This window comes from Narcine bancroftii, chromosome 5 (assembly GCF_036971445.1).
Source record: "Narcine bancroftii isolate sNarBan1 chromosome 5, sNarBan1.hap1, whole genome shotgun sequence".
Taxonomy (NCBI): domain Eukaryota; kingdom Metazoa; phylum Chordata; class Chondrichthyes; order Torpediniformes; family Narcinidae; genus Narcine; species Narcine bancroftii.
Genome location: NC_091473.1, coordinates 49,677,753 through 49,702,479, shown reverse-complemented (window position 1 = coordinate 49,702,479; position 24,727 = coordinate 49,677,753). Strand labels below are relative to the sequence as shown.

At 38.8% G+C, this 24,727-nt stretch overlaps 1 protein-coding gene across 5 annotated transcripts in view; it reads left to right on the top strand.

Moving 5' to 3' along the window:
• Window positions 1–24,727, top strand: part of LOC138763362 (MICOS complex subunit mic25-like) — a 680,065-nt gene that overhangs the window by 2,017 nt on the left and 653,321 nt on the right. For all 5 annotated transcript variants that reach the window (XM_069937360.1, XM_069937363.1, XM_069937361.1 and 2 more), the window contains exons 2-4: window positions 7,881–7,956; window positions 10,008–10,074; window positions 11,386–11,515. In XM_069937360.1, coding sequence (XP_069793461.1) covers window positions 7,881–7,956; window positions 10,008–10,074; window positions 11,386–11,515 — 273 coding nt within the window. The remainder of the gene's footprint in view (window positions 1–7,880; window positions 7,957–10,007; window positions 10,075–11,385; window positions 11,516–24,727) is intronic.

Below are 24,727 nucleotides of genomic sequence, written 5' to 3'. Positions count from 1 at the left end.
TACTGCGTATAGGAGTTAGAATGTTACGGTGAGGCCAAATTTGGAGTATTGTTTACAGTTTTGGTCACCTAACTACAGGAAAGATATCAATAAGATAGTGTGTAGAGTAGATTTACTAGGATGTTACTTGGACTTCAGGAATTGAGTTACAAAAAAGCTTAAACACGTTAGGACTTTATTCCCTGGAGCATAGAAGAATGAGGGGAAATTTGATAGAGGTATTTAAAATTATGAGGGGGATGGATAGACAGAGTAAATGTAGATAGGGTTTTTTCCACTGAGTTTAGGTGAGATAGAAACCAGAGGATATGTGTTAAAAGTGAAAGGGGAAAAGTTTAGTGGGAACATGAGGGTGAAGTTGTTCACACAGAGAGAGGTGAGAGTATGGAATGAGGTGTCAGCAGATGGACTATGGTCTGGGTGCAAGTCAATTGGATGAAACAAAGAAAAAGATTTGGTACAGATTAGAAGGGCTGAAGAGACAAGGTCTAGGTGAGATGGGGAATAGCTCGGTTAGAAAGAGGTGGAGCTAGGAAGGAGAGAAGGAAGGACAAATGTGAGGAGGTGGAATGGCCTGTTCAAATGGATTGGCGTCAGGTGTGGGTTGGCTTAGTTCAGGTTTGAATTTGGAGCAGATACATCTGGATATAATCGGTCTTGTTGAGAGGTATATTTGGGGCATGGTGAAATTTTCACTTTGAATGTGAAAAACAATGGAAAAAAAGTTGGAGTATTAGTGTATACATCTCCAAAGATAATGCGCATGATCCAAATGGGTACCAATTTGCAAATAATGGGGACTATAAAAGAACAGTGCAATGATAATGCCAGACTTTAATCTTCATGTGGTAGGTTTAATCATATTGGAAAGGTAAATGCAAGAACACATTCAAGAGGGCATTTGGGATAGTTTCCAAATTGGAAAACATTAGGCCCTTTCACACTGCTGAGTAAAATGGGGTTAACTGGTCAATTTGCACAGTTAGTGCCCCAGTTATGGGACAGTTTGAAAGGGTCCAACCAGTTTCCTGACCTATGCCGAGTTGCTTATTCCGGGTTGGCGATTTAATGGGTAGATCCCCCTGCAATTTGAAAGATGCTTCCAGCACCTTTGCTCCAATAATTGCACCTGGGTCTCAGGAGGACTACCAAAATGCTGCAATTTGAAAGGGGCTATTGAGGAGCCATTCATGGAACAGACTATTTTGGTTCCAAGGTGGCTCCATTAAGTGACCTCAGAGTTAAAGCTCGCTGAGACAGTGATGATTGGGCTTTAGAATTTTGTGTTCAGTTTGAGAGTGAGAAATGTGAACCCGCAACAACCGTATTTAACTTAAATGAAGGGAATTATGGTGGGACAAAGATAGAGGGTGAATAATATTCACAAGAAGAACTGTTGGGAGATCAGAACAGCAAACCTTAATGAAACCCAACATGATGAATGGCGAATCATGTAAAAACTATTGTATTACTTCCACAATCTCAAAGCAGTTTCTTTGGTGGTGCTATTTATAGCTCATCATTTTTGACAGTTGTCAGGGAGAATTTGCTTCACACTTTTGCTGGTTAAAATTTAATTAAATTGCATGATGTCCATAAATGTCCTTAAAAACTCAAACTGAAACCTTCAAAACAAAGACTAAATATCATTGTCTGCAAATGCAAAGGAATCTTATCACTGCTTTTACTTTAATTCCTCTTTCAAGTTTAATTCCCTGCTTCATTCTCTTGTTAAGATTGCGTCTGTTATTTGATTACCGGTAGGTTGAAGAGCTTTTGTCTGCTTAAACACCAGAGCTATCTCCTATTAATTGGACTGTGGGCCTGAATAGTAATTAGAAGCAAGAACAAGGACAATTTATAGCAACTCCACTCCACCTAGAAATGCAGCTGATTCTTTCGCCCTTCCTATATTTCATGCACTTCTGAGGCTCTTCTTGGGGAGGTGTTGGCTTCTTCAGGAACATGTCCAGTGTTGTTCACCTAGTTTGCTTTTTCTTTTCTTCATAAATTTCTTTATATGGAGCAAACACTGCATGAGCATTCCTTTCTATCAGTGAAAAGCATTCAGTGTTTTGGTCCATTTCTTCAGCTTTCTTACAGCAAGCTATTAAGGTCTGCAAAGAATTTGGCTAACCCCTTATCGGTGACCGTCTTCTGCGCCTGTTCTTCTCCTTCTGCACTCTTCTTCAGCTATTCGCTCTTGCTCTAGCTCCAGCAACTCTTCATTTATTAGCTCCTCAAGAACCACCTCTAGGAGTTCTTCAATGCCCTCATCATCTATGTCTGGGTTCAGATTTTGCTCTATTAATCCTTGCAATCTCATCATCTTTTTCAAATCCCGTAAAGTCAGTATTTTTTTTCTATATTCCATTCATGCACTCTTTGGTCACATCATCCCAGGACCATGCAAGATTCTTTATGCAGTAGAAAATGTTGTACTCCTTCCAGAACTGCATCATTGTCTTGCCAGTGTTATTAGTTGCAGTAACAGCCCGAGCAAAGGTCCTCCTTTGCTGGAATGCTACAATAACCCCTTGGTCTATTGGCTGGATTAAAGAGGTGGTGTTTGGTGGGAGGAACACTATATGGGGTGGAGGTCCCCCTTTCATGTCCTGGAGCAAAATCTTGAAAAGTATGCCTTCTTTCAAGTAGTACTTCTCCATTTCACTGGCATAGCAATCAAGAAGGGCATCCTGAAACAGCATTTTTTGACATCCAGGACTTTTTCTGGCTCCTGTAATAAACCTGTAAGGTGTGTTTGTTAATGTTCTTGAAAGCCCTGGGGTTTTCACTATGGTAAATAAGAAATGGCATTAACTCGTAGCCAGCAACATTGCCTCCTAACAACACTGTCACTCTATCTTTAAAAGCCTTAAAGCCTGGCATTGACTTGGCCTCCTTATAGATGAAGGTCCTTTCAGGCCTTATCTTCCAGAATAAGGACATTTCATCCATATTAAAAATTTGCTGGGGCAAATAACCTCCCTCTACAATTAGTTCATCTAAGGTTTCAACAAATTCTTCTGCTGCCTTCGCATCAGCACTCGCAGACTCACCACTCACTTTCACATTATGCAGCGAAAATATTGTTTGATGCACCTGAACCACCCAGAGCTATCATTAAACTCGATATCGTTGTCTGTCCCGCTTTATCTTTAAGCATCTGGAACAAGCTTCCTGCTTTAGCAGTGATCGTCAATGTGCTGAGAGGGACTTGGTGCTTAATCCAAGTTATTAGCAATTTCTCCATATCTGATATAGGTCCCTCTTGCATTTTCGTTAGTCTTGTAGCTTGTAGTGGAGCTGATCCTTTAACAGCTTGGAGAATTTTTTCTTTGTTTTTGAGGATCATCGTGATTGTCGAGTGGAACATGCCTAAATCGTGAGCAATAGCATTCACTGTTTTTCCACCTTCGTGTTATTTAATAACCTTCTGTTTCACTTCCAAATCGATACTTTTCCTTTGACTCTTGCTGCTGCTATTACTAGCACCATTTTTGCTGGATTTGGGAACCATGCTAGGTAGAAAGTACGGTACCTGCATAAATAAGCCTTTGTATATACAAAGGACATTAGATGCTCATGTTGCATGCGGGAAATTTTTGCATACGTCCAGTCAAGTCCGCTACGTCCCATTCTTTGATTGGGATTTCTGAACTCTTATGTTATGGGACGATGGACATATATGCGGTCAGACCTTGCCTGAATGGACATTAAGTGGCGCATACCAGTATCTCTCTCTTTCTCTCTCTCTCTCTTTCTACTATATATTTCTCTTTATATCTATATCTCTCTTTATATCTCTATCTCTTTCTATCTCTATCTATCTATATCCTGTATCTCTCTCTATATCTATAACTATCTATTCGGTACATTTCTGATTAACCAAAAACCGATCAACCAAAATTCCAAATATCCAAAGGTTTTTTTGGGTGAGACATGACATCATAATTTGAAAAAATATTGAAACTTTTTTTACCTACCATATTCAGGAATCAATTTTACAGAGGAGACATTTGTCCACAGATTGCACATTGAAGGAAAGGTTAGCACTATTTATAAATTGTCATTTTTTTTGCCATGAGTTATTGCAACTTTGTGATAAATTGCATTGTGGCATTGTCAGAATTTGAATTGAATACCGCGCTCTCTCCCCACTCACCCGCATGAGCCATGTTCTCTCCCTTTCACCCGTGCTGCTCCCTCTGTCAAATACTCTTTTAGCAGGATCTCTGAAATTCTGCTGTAGGTCAATCCTTGTGCAATCCCCTATCACTTACAAGTGAGGTGAGATCTCAGGTTCCCAGGCAGGGGTGGGAATCTCAGGCTCCTGGGCAAGATTGGCGACAGTGGTGGGAAGATGTCGGGGATCAACAATAGATGATCAATTATTCTCCTGATGCTACTGGGCTGCTTTAGAGAAAATTCCCAAAAATCTGAAAAATTCGCTTAACCGAGATAGGCCTGGTCTCAAGCATTTTCGATAATCAAAGAAGTTATCTCTCTCTCTCTCTCTCTCTCTCTCTCTCTCTCTCTCTCTCTCTCATACACACACACACACAGTCCAATTAATAGGAGACAGGTCTGGTGTTTAAGCAGACAAAAGATCTTCAACCTACATGTAATGAAAAAATAGACACGATCTTAACAAGAAAATGAAGCAGGGAAATAAAACTGAATGAGGAATTAAAGTAAAGCTGTGCTAAGGTTCCTATGATGGAAAGTGAGACACACACACACACACACAAGGGTGAGAAACAAGGGGAGAGAGACGATTGGAGAGAAAGATGGGTGTGAGAGAGAGAGACGGGAGAGACAGAAGAAGAAAGTGAGACTGTCCCCATGAGCTTATGGTTCCAGGACTGGGAGTCACAGATTCAAAGAAAATGGCAAAAGGTACAAAAGCAATTTGAGGAAAAACTTCATTGCAAAGAGTTGTGATGATTGAGGATTCTCTACTTTTGAGCCTGATGGAAAGAAGAATCTGGGATTCCAACACGATAGGCATAAGAGAATATAATTTATCAGCTAGTAGGAAAAGATTAGATCTAGGCATTAAAGAGATTCTTCTGCTGATGTTAATGTGAAACTGCATATACCTATACACAGACTGGTTGCATCACAGTATGGTTCGACAAAACAAGTGCCCAGAACACAGAAGGCTGGAGAAGGTAGCAAATGTAGCCAGGTCCTTCATAAGCACTGATGTCCTATTCTTTGCAAGCATCTATGCAAGGCGTGGCCTCAAGGAGGTAGCCAGGATCATAAAGGACCTCCATCACCCTGATCACAACCTCTCCTCACTGCTACCTTTGGGCAGAAGGTACAGAAGCCTGAAAACCTGCTCATCTTGATTCAAGATCAATTTATTTCCAATAACTATCAGACTCCAATAGCTAACTTCCTTTTAGTACAATGCACGATTACACTAAGATTACTGTGAATATTATCTATATTGTGTATTTATTGTTTCAATTAGTTTACTATTATAGTTTTTCTGTATAAGTTTCTATTTCCCTACAAAATTATCTTTATGCTCGACAATGAATAGTACTGGCTCAGATAGGCAACTTAGTTGACATAGATGAGTGGACCAAAGAGCTTGTTTTCATGATGTTTAACTCTAAACAATCACTTCCATTTACACAACATCTTTAATCCTAAAAGTTTCACTTCTAAAAAATTGAGTCAGCTGAAAGATGATAATAGGGCAGATAACCATAGCTTGTACAAAGGAGTAGGCTTTAAGACCCAACTTGAAAGCAAAGTGAATTATAGAAAGCTAGACAGGTTTAAATAATATTCTTGAGTCGTTAAGGCAAAGGAGGAAAAACCCAACACCCAACTCCAACCAACCAATTTTCCCCTGCAACCGCTGCAACCGTGTCTGCCTGTCCCGCATCGGACTTGTCAGCCACAAACGAGCCTGCAGCTGACGTGGACATTTACCCCCTCCATAAATCTTCGTCCGCGAAGCCAAGCCAAAGAAAGAGAAGAAAGCTTAATAGCTGAAAGCATCATAGTTAAATATTGGAGCAATTAAAGTCAGGGATGGTTAAGATTTTGGAATTGTACATAATAATCTCAAGACATTTTTTAAGGCAGGAGGTGGAGAAGAATAGGATAATGCAGAGATATAAAACAAAGGTGAGAAGGAAGATGAATAATTATCTGACAGGAGTAAATTTTCAGGGCACTGGGGAGAGGGCAAGAGTTGATCGCCAGATTCAGCAGTGCGTCAAAGCTGGACTGAGCAGCTTCCTACTATCTAATCATTCTACAGTTTTGTGAATTTTAATTCAATTGAACATGTGGTGTAGGTTAGGACATGGGCAAACTAATTTTGGCTGACCTCAAGTTTACAGAAACACTAATAGAATGAGGAAGGCTGCTTCGCTGTCCATTACTTGAGAATCTTTCACCTTTCTGTTCTGGAGACTTTTTAAGAGCCGTATGAACAGTGCCAAATGCAAATTACTTCGGCAACAGTGGACAAATAAATCCATTCTTAGTCTCTAAACACAAAATAAAAATGACAGTCTCTGGAAGTCTGGAATAACGGTTGAAAATGATAGAAGTATTCAGTTGATTAGGAGGGGAGAATCATAGATAACACTTCAGGTTGATGATTTTTCATAGGAACCAAGAAATGTTAGAAATAATTTTAAAGTTGTTCTGATACAGTACAAACATGAAGCTGAGGGACACAAGTGGCACCTATCTCAGAATTGAGTCCAAACACCATTAGGTTATCCCTTCTGGGACCCAATAACCCTTCAAGATAAAGCAATAATTCTAATGACAAAAAAGGTTGCTGGAGGAACTCAAGGGATCAGGCAGCATCAATGGAGAGAAATGTAGTGTTGACTCTTCAGGTTGAGACCCTTCATCAAGACTCTATGATGAAGAGCCTCAACCTGAAATGTTGTCACTCTATTTCCCTCCACCTGACCCACTGGGCTCATCCAGCAATACTGTTATTTTGGTCCATATTCCTGCATCTGTAGTTTTTTTGTGCCCCTCACCCCCCCAGCGATTGTAATAAATTGCATTACCTGTACACAATATGGTTTCCTGTCTATTGATAAAATGAAACCCAGATTGGATGATTTTTGTTGGATGCCTCTGTTCAAACTGCAGGGGTGATCCTGAGCAGTCGCCTGTCACTTTAACGTTGGGCCATGAAGTCTGTGCAAAACAATATCAAATTAAACTAAATCCCTTCTATCTGAAGATGATCCATATTCCTCTATTCTCTGCATATTCAAGTGACTATCTGGAAGGCTCTTAAACACTACTGTCATGTCTGATTCCATCACTACCTCTGACAGCCTATTCCAGGTACCTACTACTCTTTGTATAATAAAAACACTGCCCACACATCTCCTTTACACTTTTCCCCATCTCACCTTCAATGCATGACCTCTCACATTTGACTTTTTAGCCTGGGAAATTACTCTGACTGTCTCCCCACTGTCTACTGCTCTCTCAGAATTTTTTGAGATACATCAGGTTGCTCCTCAGCTTTCGGTGCTCCAGAGAAAACAACCCAAGTTTGTTTGACCTCTCCTTTTAGCTCATACCCACTAAACCAGCAGCATCCCAGAAAATTTCTTCTGGATCATTTCCAATGCCTCCACATACTTCTTGAGTGGTTCCATTTTTAAAAATGTTTGTACACAATGAACGAATCCATCTCAATCTTGGAAATTTACATGTCCTTGTGATTCAGTGAAGCTGATTTTCATTTCAACTCTATATTTATTTTGCAATGTCAGTTGAAATAGGTTCCTTTACCTTAATTATATTGGTTGCATTGTTTCTGGGGAATGTTTTACAAAAAAAATTACAACTTTACCAAACTTGTATCCCTGCAGCTCTCTGATAACTTTATCACAAGAATGAAGGATCTGCCCCAGCCAATGTCAAAGCCATCAAGCCCCATCTCTGCAGGTATGTGAAGGATTGACACCAGGATTTAAGTACAAACTTGATGCTGTTAATGTGAGTAACCTTGACGTTATTAGTAAAAATGAAAATGATGTTTTTGCGATAGTCATTGGTTTTGCTTTAGCAAAAAAATAAAGATCCAATATACAAGCAACAAAGATGCTCTTTAGACTTTAAGGCAACATTAACCACCAACATTGATCCAGCAAGTTTACTTGTTTGTTTGCTTAGTTATTTCATCAGGGCATTGCTTTTTAATGGGATTTTCTTGCGCGTATACCCTCACCATAATAGTCTGAATGGTTACAGGATAATTCATTGTAAAGCAGATAGTTTGAGATGCAATAAAGAAAGAAGTTGTATTTACATAACCTGCCCTAACACCCTCAGTGTCTCCTAGCTTTTTATAGCCATTGAAGTATTTTTTTGCAGTCCTGTTTCTCTTGTAGATGGCTGCAGTCACTTTCAGAAGAAAAAGATCACGTAAATAATAAGACGCTAACAAGATAATCCGATTTAAATTCCAAAATCTCTCATGCAGACTGGATGATCTAGGTTAGGCTTAGGTTTATCTAAAAGATGATAAGTCAAAAGTTCAGTGCATTCTCATTGCTGGTTCTGTGCCAATCTGAATGTTGTGATTAATTACCTGATGGCTAACAACCCTCCACCTTCAGATTCCAATGTGATATTTCAAAAGCTGATGTCTTAACACATGTACTTAGAAAATAGGAACAGGCACAGGATATTGGGCTCTTCAAGTGTACTTCCCCACTTCAAAAGATCATTGGTAATATGACTTTAAAGTCATTCCCATATTCTCATGCTCCTTCATCAAAGAGCTTTTGAAAATTCTGCTTAAATCTAAGTATTAAATTCAGCATTTATGGATTAGTAGTAGCAAAATAGAAACAAGAGATAATGAGATGCACAAAGTTGATTTCTATCTGCACAATATTATCATTCTGAGTAAAATACTCAGGTAGCAGAATACTTACTTGAGCAGATCCTTTAGACATTTCATGCAGTTGTTGCAGGGCCAGGAACATAATATTTGAAGTTATTCCTTGGAACAGAGAAGATTAGGTAGAGATTGGAGAGGAGTGTTCATTAATGTTTGATGGAATGAAGAAATAGAAATGGGGTCCAATGACTAAAGCCTCAATAATCAGAAAACACAGGTTTAACTGGCAAAACATTTGGAGATGATGTAAGAAACTGTTTTCGTTCAAAGCAGGTTGTGACAATGAAAACCTTGATGAAGGGTAGTGTAAGAAATGCCTGTAAAGAATTGGATTAATGTTTGAAGGGGGAAAGAACAGGGGAGTGAGATATTTAGCATTCCAGAGAGCAACATGTATACATTGAGTATCCTGTGTGTATTCTAGCCCATGACTTTAAGAAAATAGGAAGATTTCTGTGTTTGATTTTGTATGGTGCAGAATAGGTCAAGGTTAACATAGAAGATTATAGTTTCAAGTGGAAGTGCATATCCATGACGTACTCAGGCATCTCAGGACCTCCAAAAAGATTGGTTTTGAGAGAGATTGAATAAGTGGGTAAAGATCATTCCTTGTCTGCCAAAGGCAATGATATCAGTGTACTGGATCTGGTCCATCTTGCGTGTTTGGTCTGCCAGAATCCTGAGACAATGGAAAATCTTCCAAGAGATTTCCCCTCTCTCCCCACCTTTGAACAGTGCAACTTTTCAAGCTGGAGGAGGTAGAGTGGGTTTGAGAACTAAAATATTTTATTCTTGCTATGGCTACCTAATTCCTTCTTCTTTGGTGATTAAATTACTCTTCATACCTTATTTATTTCAATGGGAAGAAAGTGGGGGAATAATATAGATGGAAGAATGGTTTTTAAAAAAGTTATTAATTGAAAAAAATTAAATTTCTGTTTTTCAACCTGAAATGCTGAAATGTCACAAAATAGTAGTATACTAACAGGTACCAAGGTACAAAATGACTAACAGATTTTGGAATATGAACTTGAATTTAGTTTGAAAACCATGTCATTACTGAGATTAGTTACTGTTCCTCAAACCTTAGGGTCTGATCCACAATGGGAAAATAGTATGAAGCTGAATTCTGGGAGTAAGGAGGAACAGCCCCAGAGGTAAGATTTTTGCTTGAGATGATATTAATGAAACATTGTATTGCTTTACATTGAACCAGTATGATTTTCTGTTGTTAGACAATTGTATTTCTCATGAACAGTATGAAAAAGTAATTGATAAATTGAGGCAGAAATTTTATCAACCATAATGGAGAATGTTGAATTTATACCTCCTTTCAGCCCTCTTGGGTGAGGGTAAAAGCTATTTAAAAAGGAGCAAGGAAATTCTTATGGTATTGTGCCAACACTTATTTCTCAGTCAGTACCTGGTCACTTATTTTAATAGTCATTTATTTCATCTTGTAACCAATTAAAGGATAAAGTCCTGCCTGGGAGGCTGCACCAGAAGGACAGATTGTGAGCTAGCCAATTGGATACAGTATTGGCTTGATAATGGGAGACAGAGGGTGCAAGCGAGGGTTCTATGATGTGTGATGTGCTGCAAAGTATAGTGCTGGCTCCACTGTTGTTTGCTATCTATATTAATGATGTGACAATGTTGTTAGCAATGTGGTCCTGATAGCTGTTGGAAAAAAAACTGTTCTTGAACCTAGAGGTGCTGGACTTAATACTTCTGTACTTTCTGCCTGAAGGGAGCAGTGAGTTGAGATTATGACAAGGGTGATGGGGATCCTTTGAGATGTTGGCTGCGTTTCTGAGGCAGTGCCTCACGTGGATATCTTCAGTGGATGGGAGGTTTGAACCCATAATGGACTTGCCTAAGTTCGCCACTTTCTGCATCCTTTTATGTTCTTGGGCACTTGAGTTTCCAAACCAGACCGTGATGCAACCAGTTAGTATACTTTTCACAGTATACCTGCAAAAGTTCAAGAGTATTTGACAATATGCCAAATCTCCTCACAGTTCTGAGAAAGTAGAGGCATTGGTGTGCTTTCTTCACGGTTGCCTCTATGTGCTGATTCCAGGTGAGGTCCTCTGATAAGTGGACTTCCAGGAACTTGAATATACAACCCTCTCCACTGCCAATCTGCCATTGAAGAAAGATGTATGGTCTCTTGGCTGCTCCTTCCTAAAGTCTACAGTAAAATCCTTGGTTTTGGTGATGCTGAGAGCAAGATTGTCAGGCATCATTCAACTGGATTCTGTCTCCATCCTATTTGCTGACTTAGCATTATCTATTATTTAGCCAATGAATTTAATTTCATGGAACTCAGCATTGACCAGTCAATGCCATCGTCCATTCTCTGGTTTCCGAATAAACATGTGATGGCGAACATAAATGGAGGATAGTATTTTTGAGTGTGAAGTGCGAAAGAACCAAAGAGAAACTTTAAGTTCTCTATTTTGCAGGTATGACAAGAAGAAGATAATGGTGGAAGAAGAGCTGTCCAAGCTCACTCAGCAAGAGCAAGTGGAAGGCATCAATGAACTCAGCAGGCATGCAACTCCAACAGAGGAGCAGCAAGACATCAAGCAGCTTGTGAGTTGAAGTTGAGAGTTGAAGTCGGCAGGCATAATATTCAAGCAACTATGAGGAAAAAACTGATTAAATGGGTAGTTTTTATTCCCAATTAAGATCAGTGGCAATCTTTACTTCAGTTACTTCTGAGGAAATATGGTGGTGATGAGCTAATCCTTTCTGGGAAAGAGTTGTGGGGATGAACAGTTTGGTGCTTTAGCTCCAGACACACAATTTGAAGGCCAGTAAATTTTGTAATGATTGACGTATGTCATTAGGTATTTAGTGTTTATTCTGCCATGGTCTGTCCTGTGCAATGTGTTTTAAGTCTTGTTATACAAGTACGTAATCTTTTATGTAAAATTCTAAAAACTGAAAACCATTTATTGCATGTACAGTATATTTTCAGGTGTTTAGCATAGTTTCAGCCAGTTTCAGTTTGAAGTTTTACTGAATGTTTTATTTAAAAATACAAGGATTGTCCTCCAGCTGAATTTCAGAAACCCCACTGAAAGGGTATTTGACAGAGAGAGCAGCTTGGGCGGGCAAGTGGGAAGGGAGTGGCAGTGCGACTTGGGCAGGTAAGTGGGGAGAGAGCGGTAGCGTGGCTCGGGCAGGAGAGAGGCAGAACGACACAAGCAGGAGAGTGGGGAAAGAGCCGTCTATCTTTATCTCAATTAATTTACCCTCCATTCAATGCTGCCACGACCCCCCCTCACAATTATTTAAAAGTGCCACTGTTTTAATATTATTCCATTATCCAAAAAATTCCGAAATCAGAAAAGTGTCTAATCCCAAGGATTTCAGATAGAAGTTTAAGCACCTGTACTGTATTTGAATTGCATTCTGATTTGAATTGATATTGCTAAGGATAGTGGCTGAGACATAAAGACTGCTTCATTACTCTTTTGGCTTGCGAGATTCAGAGTATGTGGTGTAAATTATTTGGGATCATTGCCTTGAACCATGAAGTCGCAAATGGCAAATTTATGTATAGAAGTCACTTGAAAAGAAAACTTGACAAATGGTGATGCTCTCTGTAATTAAATAACCTACATAATTACATTATTGGCTAATATGTAATGGGTTTATTGAGAAATAAAAAGGCTGGTGAACTAGGCACTGTATCCCAGCAAGGGATAAATAAATTCCTTGTAAAAAAATTGTCATCCAGGTTGTCTGATAGTATGGGCTCTATTTAATTATGAGACATGAGATTACAAATACTGGAATCTGGAGCAAAAAATTATGGTGGATGATCCAAGTGGTTCAGGCAGCATCCGTGGTGGCAAAGGGGTGGTTGATATTTTGGGTTGCGACCCTAACTCAGGAATTATGGTAGCCCATATAAAGAGGTGAGAGGAAGGACCAAGATTGGGTCTGGTAGGGAATAGGTGGAACCAGGTGAGGTGGGGGATGATGGGCAGATGGAGACCGGGTGGGGGAGGGGGTGGCAGGGTATTTGAGACTGAGACTGAAAGGAGATAGGTGGAACCAGATCAGGGAGAAATGATGGACAGATAGAATCAGATGGGAGAGGGAATTGGAGGGTAGGCCAAAGGACAATATCATAATGGATTTCAGCAAATATTCCAAACAGCTCTCAAGAACTTTGAATTTTATGTCATGTTCCTGTGGTTTGGTTGCAATATTAGCTATCATTAGACCTAGTTCAAAAAGCAGAGTAGACCTTAAATGTTTGTCCAGACTAGCATGGATGGAAATATAGTTTCTTTTGTTTATGAAATAATGTTTGCATCTCAGACCAAAATTTCTGTAAGGTGAAGTTTTAGAACATAGAACAATACAGCACAGTGCAGTACAGGCCCTTTGGCCCTTGAAGTTATGCTGACCCATATATTCCTTCCTAAAAAATGTACTAAACCATCCCTACTCCATAGCCCTCTATTTTTCTTTCATCCATGTGCCTGTCTAAGAGTCTCTTAAATGCCCCAATGTTTCAGCTTTCACCACCATCCCTGGAAAGGCATTCCAGGCACCCACAACTCTCTGTGTCTCCCTTAAGTTTCATTCCCTTAACTTTGTACACATGTCCTCTGATGTTTGCTGATCCTGCCCTTGGAAATAGATGCTGGGTGTCCACCCTATCTATTCCTCTTGTAGACCTCTATCAAGTCTCCTCTCATCCTTCTATGCTCCAAAGAGAAAGTCCCAGCTTTGCTAACCTTGCCTCATAAGACTTGCTTCCCATTCCAGGCAATATCCTGGTAAATATCCTCAGCATTCTCTCCATAGCTTCCACATCTTTCCTGTAATGAGGTGACCAGAACTGAGCACAATACTCTAAGTGTGGTCTTACCCAAGATTTGAAGAGTTGTAACATGACCTCTCTACTGAATTCAATCCCCCATTAATGAAACCCAGCATCCCTTCTTAACTATGCTAGCAAACTGCTATGCGACCTTAAGGGAAGTATGGATTTGCACCCCAAGGTCCCTCTGTTTATCCATACTCTTAAGTAACCAACTATTGTTCCTGTACTCAGCCTTCTGGTTAGTCCTTCCAAAATGCATCACCTCACACTTTCTGGATTGAACTCCATCTGCCACTTTTCTGCCCAACTCTGCATCGTGTCTATATCCTCTTCTAACCTTCTACAGCTTTCAGCTCCATCCACAAATCCTTCCAACCTTCATGTCATCTGCAAACTTACTGACCCATCCTTCAACCTCATCATCCAAGTCATTTATAAAAATCAAAGAGCAGGGGTCCCAGAAAGGATCCCTGCTGCACTCCACTCATCACCAGCCTCCAGGCAGAATACTTTCCTTCCACTACTACTCTCTACTTTCATCCTACAAGCTAATTTTTAACCATACAGCCAATTTTCCACTGATCCCATGACTTTCTGGATGAGTCTCTCATGGGGGACCTTGCCAAATGCCTTGCTAAAATCCATGTAGACCATATCTACTGCCCTACTCTCATCATTTTCTTTTGTTACCTCTTCAAGAAACTCAATTAGACTTGTGAGGCATGACCTTCCCCTCACAAAGCCATGCTGACTATCTTTGATTGGACTGTGTCTCTCCAAATGCTCATAGATCCTGTCCTTAAGAATTCTCTCCATTAGGTTACACACCACTGATGTAAGACTTATTGCTCTATAATTCCCAGGATTCTCCCTATTACCTTTTTAAAACAAGGGGACTACATTTGCCATTCTCCAATCCTCCAGAACCTCCCCTGTGGCCAAAGAGGATTCAAAAATCATAGCTACTGCCCCAGCTATCTCTTCTCTCATTTCCCACAGCAATCTGGGGTATATCGCACTTGGCCCCAGGGACTTATAAATCTTGATGTTTTTAAGAAAGTCCAACACATCCGCTTCCTTAATCACCACATTGTCCAGCACACAGGTCTGCCATTTTGACTTCACCATGATCAATGTCCTTTTCTCCTGTCAATATTGATGCAAAGTATTAATTTAGGACCTCCCCAACCTCCTCTACCAGGATGATTGTGCTGACTTCTTGTTGCTCAACCTCGCCATCGTCTGTACAACACAGCGTTCCATTTCAGATACTGGGATTTTGTAACAGAAGCACACTATTGAGCTGCGCAAAGACAAATTAAAATCAAATAAACCATAGACATTCCACACCTCCCTATGCCACCTTGCACTCTGCATGTATGCATTGTGTATGTATATTGACTAAATTTATTCTTTTTGACTTGCAAAGATGTGAAATCTGGTGCTTAGGTAGTCATTTAAACTTGGAACTGTCACTAACTGCACTGTGTTATGAAATTAAACAAGAATGTCTGCAGATGGTGTAATTATAATCTAATACACAACTGTGCTGTGAGATGTGCATCCACTGTTTTCTCTTTGCTTTGTCTCCCCCTTTATTCCCAGTTTCAGCTTTATAATGAAAAGTTGGCTATTATCACCATTCTGAACACTTTTTTAACATTGCAGTGTATATTTAACATTTAGTTACTGCATTGTTTCTCAGTCTGTCTTACTCACTTCGTTATTTTATTTAAACTTTCATAGTCTTACAAAACGGACTTGCATTAGTTGAGAGAGAGCAATGCTCTTACTTTCATCTGCCTCGTAGATGTCTGTAATGACCTTTCCTTTCAATGATAGAGTAAATTATGGTCTTCAATAATTGAAAGAATAATGTAATTAGTAAAGGTTAGAAGTTTAATCAAAGGATACTAGTAACACTATTACCAGCAATCAGCATTAAACTTTATCTGTGTGACACTTGAGATTAATTACTACCACTAAAATTTCTGAGTAGATTTGTGTGTAACTTCAGGATTTAATTGGTTAATCCAGACAGACATTGCACTGAATGAGTACTGCATTTTCTGAGTTGTCATTGATTGGATGAGTTATTAAATTGAGTCCCAAGCTGTTCTCTCTGATTGGATGAAACCAAAACATATGTTGGGACAAAACACAATGTTGTTTCTGGTGATCTCTACCTTTTGCTCAACAAAAACCATGAAAAATAACTCGTTATTCAGCCCACAAACTTCTGGAGGAGCTCAGCATCTGTGGAGGGAAATGGAAAACCAGGGTCAAAACCCTACAATAAGACCTCCATTTGTGTGAGAAGTTGAGACACAGAATTTCTGCTGCACTTTCTTACACAACAAAGTATTTGTCTACTCCAGAAAAACAATCCATCCATGAGCACCTTTAAATGGTTGAGGATATGAAAAGTGGATCAATAAATGCAAGCTTCATTTCTTATTTTTTTCTTTTGTAGTTTATGCTCGGTTAGTCACACTTCATTTTGTCAAGCACATTGTATGTGTGATATCTTTTTACAACTTCCACCATATTCATGACTTGAGGAACAAAGCGATGAAAATAGAGAGAAAATTCACTATAAAAAGAAATACAGTGAATGCATAAACTCTAAAGCAGGTGTGGAAAGTGGGGGTTGTGGAGCTGGTGACTCAGCATCGGTCAGGAGACAAACAACAGGCTGGTGTTTTTAGATAGAAACAATCAGTGCTGAATGACCTTCACTTGAATTATTACCGTTAACTACTTCCCAGATTTTAAAGAGCAGGGAATAGTAATACCAATTTGAAATATTACCGTTAACTACTTCCCGCCTCTTCAAGGGCAGGGAATAATAATACTCATTTGAAATATTACCGTTAACTACTTCCCGCATCTTCAAGGGCAGGGAATAGTAATACTCATTTGAAATATTACGTTAACTACTTCCCGCCTTTTAAAGAGCAGGGAATAGTAATACTCATTTGAAATATTATCGTTAACTACTTCCCGTATTTTAAAAGGCAGGGAATTGTAATACTCATTTGAAATATTACCGTTAACTACTTCCCGCATCTTCAAGGGCAGGGAATAGTAATACTCATTTGAAATATTACCGTTAACTACTTCCCGCCTTTTAAAGAGCAGGGAATAGTAATACTCATTTGAAATATTATCGTTAACTACTTCCTGCCTTTTAAAGGGCAGGGAATAGTAATACTCATTTGAAATATTACCGTTAACTACTTCCTGCCTTTTAAAGAGCAGGGAATAGTAATACTCATTTGTAATATTACCGTTAACTACTTCCTGCATTTTAAAGAGCAGGGAATAGTAATACTCATCTGAAATATTACCGTTAACTACTTCACGCCTTTTCAAGGGCAGGGAATAGTAATACTCACTTGAAATATTACCGTTAACTACTTCCCGCCTTTTCAAGGGCAGGAAATAGTAATAATCATTTGAAATATTACCGTTAACTACTTCCCGCCTTTTCAAGGGGAGGGAATAGTAATACTCATTTTAAATATTACCGTTAACTACTTCCCAGATTTTAAAGAGCAGGGAATAGTAATACCAATTTGAAATATTACCGTTAACTACTTCCTGCCTTTTAAAGGGCAGGGAATAGTAATACTCATTTGAAATATTACCGTTAACTACTTCCCGCCTTTTAAAGAGCAGGGAATAGTAATACCCATTTGAAATATTACCGTTAACTACTTCCCGCCTTTTCAAGGGCAGGGAATAGTAATACTCATTTGAAATATTACCATTAACTACTTCCTGCCTTTTCAAGGGCAGGGAATAGTAATACTCATTTTAAATATTACCGTTAACTACATCCCGGATTTTAAAGAGCAGGGAATAGTAATACCCATTTGAAATATTACCGTTAACTACTTCCTACCTTTTAAAGGGCAGGGAATAGTAATACCCATTTGAAATATTACCGTTAACTACTTCCTGCCTTTTAAAGGGCAGGGAATAGTAATACTCATTTGAAATATTACCGTTAACTACTTCCCGTCTTTTAAAGAGCAGGGAATAGTAATACTCATTTGAAATATTACCGTTAACTACTTCCCGCCTTTTCAAGGGCAGGGAATAGTAATACTCATTTTAAATATTACAGTTAACTACTTCCCGCATCTTCAAGGGCAGGGAATAGTAATACTCATTTGAAATATTACCGTTAACTACTTCCCGCCTTTTAAAGAGCAGGGAATAGTAATACTCATTTGAAATATTACTGTTAATACTTCCCATCTTTTTAAGGGCAGGGAATAGTAATACCCATTTGAAATATTACTGTTAACTACTTCCCGTCTTTTAAAGGGCAGGGAATAGTAATACCCATTTGAAATATTACCGTTAACTACTTCCCGCCTTTTTAAGAGCAGGAATAGTAATACTCATTTGAAATATTACCGTTAACTACTTCCCGCCTTTTAAAGAGCAGGGAATAGTAATACTCATTTGAAATATTACCGTTAACTACTTCCCGTCCTTTAAAGGGCAGGTAATAGTAATACCCATTTGAAATATTACCGTTAACTACTTCCCGCCTTTTAAAGAGCAGGGAATAGTAATACTCATTTGAAATATTACCGTTAACTACTTCCCGCCTTTTCAAGGGCAGGGAATAGTAATACTCATTTGAAATATTACCGTTAACTACTTCCCGCTTTTTAAAGGGCAGGGTATAGTAATACTCATTTGAAATATTACCGTTAACTACTTCCTGCCTCTTCAAGGGCAGGGAATAGTAATACTCATTTGAAATATTATCGTTAACTACTTCCCGCCTTTTAAAGGGCAGGGTGTAGTAATACTCATTTGAAATATTACCGTTAACTACTTCCTGCCTCTTCAAGGGCAGGGAATAGTAATACTCATTTGAAATATTATCGTTAACTACTTTCCGCCTTTTAAAGAGCAGGGAATAGTAATACTCATTTGAAATATTACCGTTAACTACTTCCCGCCTTTTCAAGGGCAGGGAATAGTAATACTCATTTGAAATATTACCGTTAATTACTTCCTGCCTCATCAAGGGCAGGGAATAGTAATACTTATTTGAAATATTATCGTTAAATACTTCTTGCCTTTTAAAGGGCAGGGTATAGTAATACTCATTTGAAATATTACTGTTAACTTCTTCCTGCCTCTTCAAGGGCAGGGAATAGAAATACTCATTTGAAATATTATCGTTAACTACTTTCCGCCTTTTAAAGAGCAGGGAATAGTAATACTCATTTTAAATATTACCGTTAACTACTTCCCGCCTTTTAAAGGGGAGGGAATAGTAATACTCATTTGGAAAAAATGTGGAGGAATGCAATTTGACTGTACATAGCATATCCCTTTAAAGTTGATAATTGAATTGATCGGATATGTTTACTTATATTTTATTTGAGATGTTACCTCAATTGATCAGATTGCTTAGCTGCGTGGAGAATACATTGCTGTCTGAGGTCACTCTCAAAATATCACTCTCATTGAGTATAATTAACTCAGTGTGTACCTTGAAATTTTATGTATTTATAAGTTCTTAAATTTAAATTAAAAAAAAAATTATAGTTAAATTTTTAAATTTAGACATTGAGCACAGGAGTCTGTGCTGCCCAATTAATCTATACCCCTGCTACATTTTGAACTGTGGGAAGTAACTGGAGCCTCCAGAGAAATCCCACGCAGACATGGGGAGAATGTATAAACTCCTTACAGACAGCACGGGATTCGAATTAAGGTCCCAATCGCTGGTGCTATAAGGCATGGCACTATAAAGGTGTTGCGCCAACCGCTACGCCAACTGTCCTGCATGTTTTTCTTATCTTTCCATCTCCTTTCACATGTAGCAACTTGAATGAGGGCTGCAGAAAGCAATATTCCCAGCTATGTCTATCATGAGCACTGACCTCCTATCAATCAGATATCTACGTGAGGCACTGTCTCATGAGGCCACCTAGTATCATAAATGACCTCCATCACCCACTTTTCATTGCTATCTGAAGGCAGAAAGTACATAAGCCTGAAGTCCATCACCTCAGGTCAAGATCGGCTTATTTTCAACCGCTATCAGGCTCTTGAACGATCCTTATCTACGCTAACTATAAGGTGCGGAAAAGAGATTCTGCCAGCCTGATAAAGATACCTAGATGGTGTGTTGCCTCCCAGGTACCAGGGTACAGGATGTTTCCGATCGGGTCCAAAACATTCTGAGGAGAGGGTGAACCAACAGAAGTCTCGGTACATGTTGGTACCTGTGACATAGGAAAGATAATTATGGATGCCTTGATGGGAGAGTACAATAAATTAGGAAGGAAGCTGAAAAGCAGGACCTGCAGCATGGTTATCTCCAGATTACTGCCTGTGCCTCGTGCTCATGAGGGCAAAAATAGTGAGATCAGGCAGATAAATATATGGATGAGAAACTGGTGCAGAGGGCAGGGCTTTAGTTTCTCGGATCACTAGGATCTCTTTTGGGGAAGGTATGACCTGTATAAAAAGGTTGAAATATATCTGAACCCAAAGGGATCCGATATCCTGGCAGGCAGGTTTAATATGGCTGTTAAGGTAGATTTAAACTAATTTTGTAGGGGGGTGGGAACCAGAGTGCCAGAGCTGATGAAGGGTGAAATAGAAATTATCCAAGGATAGTCTGCAGCAAAGATGACAACCAGAGGGTTGCCATTCAAACACTGGTCTTAAGGTATCATACTTAAATGCATGCAGTATTAGAAACAAGTGGATGATCTTGTAGTACATTTATAGATTGGAGAGTATGATGATGTGGCTATTGCTGAGTCGTGGCTAAAGAATGGGTGTCATTGGGAGCTGAACGTCCAAGGCAGAGGAGGTGGTCTGGGTCTGCTGGTAAACAACAATATCAAATCATTGGAAAGAAGTGACCTTATGGTTGAGATAAAAAAATGGTAAAGGTAAAAGGATCCTAATGGCAGTTATATACAAGCCTACAAACAGCAGCTGGGATGTGGATTACAAAATACAACAAGAAATAAAAAAGGCATGTCAGGACAACATTGCAATAATCATGGATTTTAACATGAAAGTAGATTGGGAAAGTCAAGTCGGTACGGGATCCCAAGAAGGAGAGTTTGTGGAAAGCCTCTGGGAAGGCATTTTGGAGCAGCTTGTTGATGAGCCCACCTGGGTATCGTTGTTTTGGATCGGATGCTATCAAATGAACCAGAGGGAGAAAAATGAAGGTAAAGGACCCCCTTAGGAGGCAGTGATCACAATATGATTGAGTTCACTGTGAAATTTAAAAAGGTAAGGCTAAAGTCTGATTTATTAGTATTTCAGTGGCACATTTCAGTCACATGAGAGAGGATGAAGCCAAAATTGATTGGAAAAGCACACTATTAGGGAGGACAACAGATCAGCAATGGCTGGAGTTTCTGCAAAAAATGAGGAAAGTGCAGGTCAGGTACATACCAAAAGGAAAGAAAGTTGTGAACGGAAAACTGAAACAATTATGGCCGACGAGGGATAAAACCACAGTAAAAGCAAAAGAGAGAGCAGAGAGGACTGGGAAACTTTTAAAAACAGAGAAGGCAACTAAGAAGGTGATTGGAAGGAAAAGAGAAATTATGAAAGGAGATTAACAAATAATATCAAAGAGGATTCTAAAAGCTTTTAAAAGTACAAGTATGCGCTGCTTAAGGTCCGTTCGGGCCATGTCCAGCTGCATATACACCCATCATCCATGGTCCCATAAGGTTATAATGGAGTTAATAAATCTCAATTGGAGAACAGGATGTAGCGGATGCAACTGGACGTACGCAACAACTTCCTAATGCAACACATGTATCTCATATCTTTTTTACGCACAGGCTTATGTGTAGAGGTACTGTACTGTACTTTCTATCTATCATAGCTTCCAAATGCAGCAAACCAGTGTTAGTAATAGCAGCAGCATGAAGCAAAGGAGAAGTATCGATTTGGAAGTGAAACAAAAGGTTATTAAACAACACAAAGGTGGAAAAACAGTGAATGCTATTGCTCGGAATTTAGGCGCATTGCACTTGACAATCACTATAATCTTCAAAAACAAAGAAAAAAATTCTCGAAGCTGTTAAAGGATCAGCTCCACTACAAGCTACAAGACTAACAAAAATGCAAGAGGGACCTATATCAGAAATTGCTAAGGACGTGGATTGAAGACCAAGCACAAAAAACAAGTCCCTCTCAGCATGTTGACGATCACTACTAAGGCAGGAAGCTTGTTCCAGTTGCTTAAAGAAAAAGCAGGACCAGACAACGATATCGAGTTTAGTGATGGTTCTGGGTGGTTCAGGCACATTAAACAACATTTTCGCTGCATAATGTGAAAGTGAGTGGTGAGTCTGCGAGTGCTGATGCGAAGGCAGCAGAAGAATTTGCTGAAACCTTAGATGAACTAATTGTAGAGGGAGGTTATTTGCCCCAGCAAATTTTTAATATGGATAAAACCTCCTTATACTTGAAGAAAATGCCTGAAAGGATCTTCATCTATAAGGAGGCCAAGTCAATGCCAGGCTTTAAGGCTTTTAAAGATAGAGTGTCAGTGTTGTTAGGAGGCAATGTTGCTGGCTACGAGTTAATACCATTTCTTATTTACCTTAGTGAAAACCCCAGGGCTTTCAAGAATATTAACAAACATACCTTACAGGTTTATTACAGGAGCCATGAAAAGTCCTGGATGATGCAAATGCTGTTTCAGGATGCCCTTCTTGATTGCTATGCCAGTGAAATGGAGAAGTACTACTTGGAAGAAGGCATATCTTTCAAGATTTTGATAATTGTAGACAATGCTCCAGGACATCGCCCTTTCAATGGTGACCTCCACCCCAACACCATCCATGGATTATTGCAGCATTCAGGCGTACTATCAGAGGAGGACCTTTGCTAGGGCTGTTACTGCAACTAATAACACTGGCAAGACACTGATGCAGTTCTGGAAGGAGTACAACATTTCTGATTGCATAAAGAATCTTGCTTGGTCCTGGGATGATGTGACCAAAGAGAGCATGAATGGAATATAGAAAAAAAAATACTGACTTTATGGGATTTGAAAAAGATGATGAGATAGCAAGGATTAATAGAGTTGTTGTCAACATGGTAAACAACAACCTGAACCCAGATGATGAGGACATTGAGGAACTCCTAGAGGTGGTTCCTGAGGAGCTAACAAGTGAAGAGTGGGGGGCGTGGCAAGATGGCGTAGGGAGCGGACGTGCCTTCCTGGTCTCCCCCAAGCAGTTATATAAATACCCGTTTTAAGAATATTTCTTTTCTGTTAAAAGTCTTTGTTTTGTTTATCAATTGTTTTTAGTTTAAAATGGCAACAAAGATTAAGGAAAATAGAGTTCAAATACAGAACAAAACTACACTCTCCGACTTTGGAAGAAAGTCAGCCTACTTGCCCAGACAGAACCACGGAGTCAAGGCTGGAATCTTCTTAAGAACGGAGCTCATTAATTGGACTGTCGGATAAGCTGGCCTTGGACACCCCTCTGAAAGATGGTGATGAATATTGATTTGAAATGTTTTATGAAGATAAATTGCAGTAATTGGCATTGGTTGCCCGTGAGTTTTAAAAATCCAGATAATATTAAAGTTTATTAGTGATTTTTTTTGGATGGAATATCGGAAGGATGAACTTATTATCTATAAATACAGAACAAAATTACATTCTTTGACTTTGGAAGAAATTTGACCTATTTGCCCAGACAGAGCCGGAGTTGGTGCTGGAATTTTCTCAAGAACAGAACTTATTAAAGTTGATTTCGGACTCCTTTTTGAAAGATGGCGACGAATGTTGATTTGAAATATTTGAAATATTTTCTGAAGATAAACATATATATGGAACTCCTTGACCTGCAATAAGGTTTATCAGTGATTTTTTTTTGGATGGAATATTGGAAGAGTGAATTTATTATCTGTGAGTATGCATACATTGCAAACAGATTTTAATAGTTTTGAAAAGGTTTTTTTTTAAACTAAACAACAAGATCAGTTTAATATTGAGAAAATTGGAAAAAAACAGAAACTTTATTAAATTTGGAAACTCAGTAGAAAGAAACTATGAACAAGATTGATGATTTATAAAATTAAAGTCGAAGGAGCAATGTCCAAGAAGAGTTAAAAATTTTGAATAAGTTTTTCTTGAAAATAAACAATAATTTCAACTTAACATTGAGAAGATTGACAAAGTGAAAAATTTGATATTGAATTGGGAAACATTGAAGAAAGAACTTATGAATAACATTGATGCTTTAGAAGATCAAGACTGAAGGAATTATGTTCAAGAAAATTTTAAAAGATTTGAAAAAACTTTTTTTGAAAGTAAGCTACAAATTCAACTTGAGACTGAGAAGAATGGAAGATTCGGTGTTGAACTGGGATGTTCAGAGGTGTTTTAATTCAGTGGATGAAATTCAGGAAGACTTGAAAAAAAAATTTAAAAAAAAGCTTTTATTGATTGTAAACAATGTTTAACTCAGTGTTGGGAGGGTGGAAAGGGTGCAAAATTTAATATCAAGTTTGGATTTTCAAAAAAAAGAGTTTATGAATAAGATTGGTTAAATTGATGGACCGGGGTTTTATGGATATAAGAAATGACGATTTTTCGGTTTATACGTGTATTTTGTCTGCCTGGGGGGGGGGGGGGAGGGAGTGGTACTTCTGCTCCCGAAAGTCATATGCTACTTGTGGTTTATACCACACCCATTTGGGTTTTTGGGAATTAACCACCACAAGGTGGTTTCCTAAGGGGTTAGGGGAGGTGGGGGGGGGGTGAAAATTTGAAAGTTATTTAGTATCTATTATGTAATATTATACTAAGTCAATTTGAAATGAATGTATGGAGATACTATAAATAAATTTCAAAAAAAAAAACAAGTGAAGAGTTGCTGGAACTAGAGCAAGAGCGAATAGCTGAAGGAGAAGAAAAG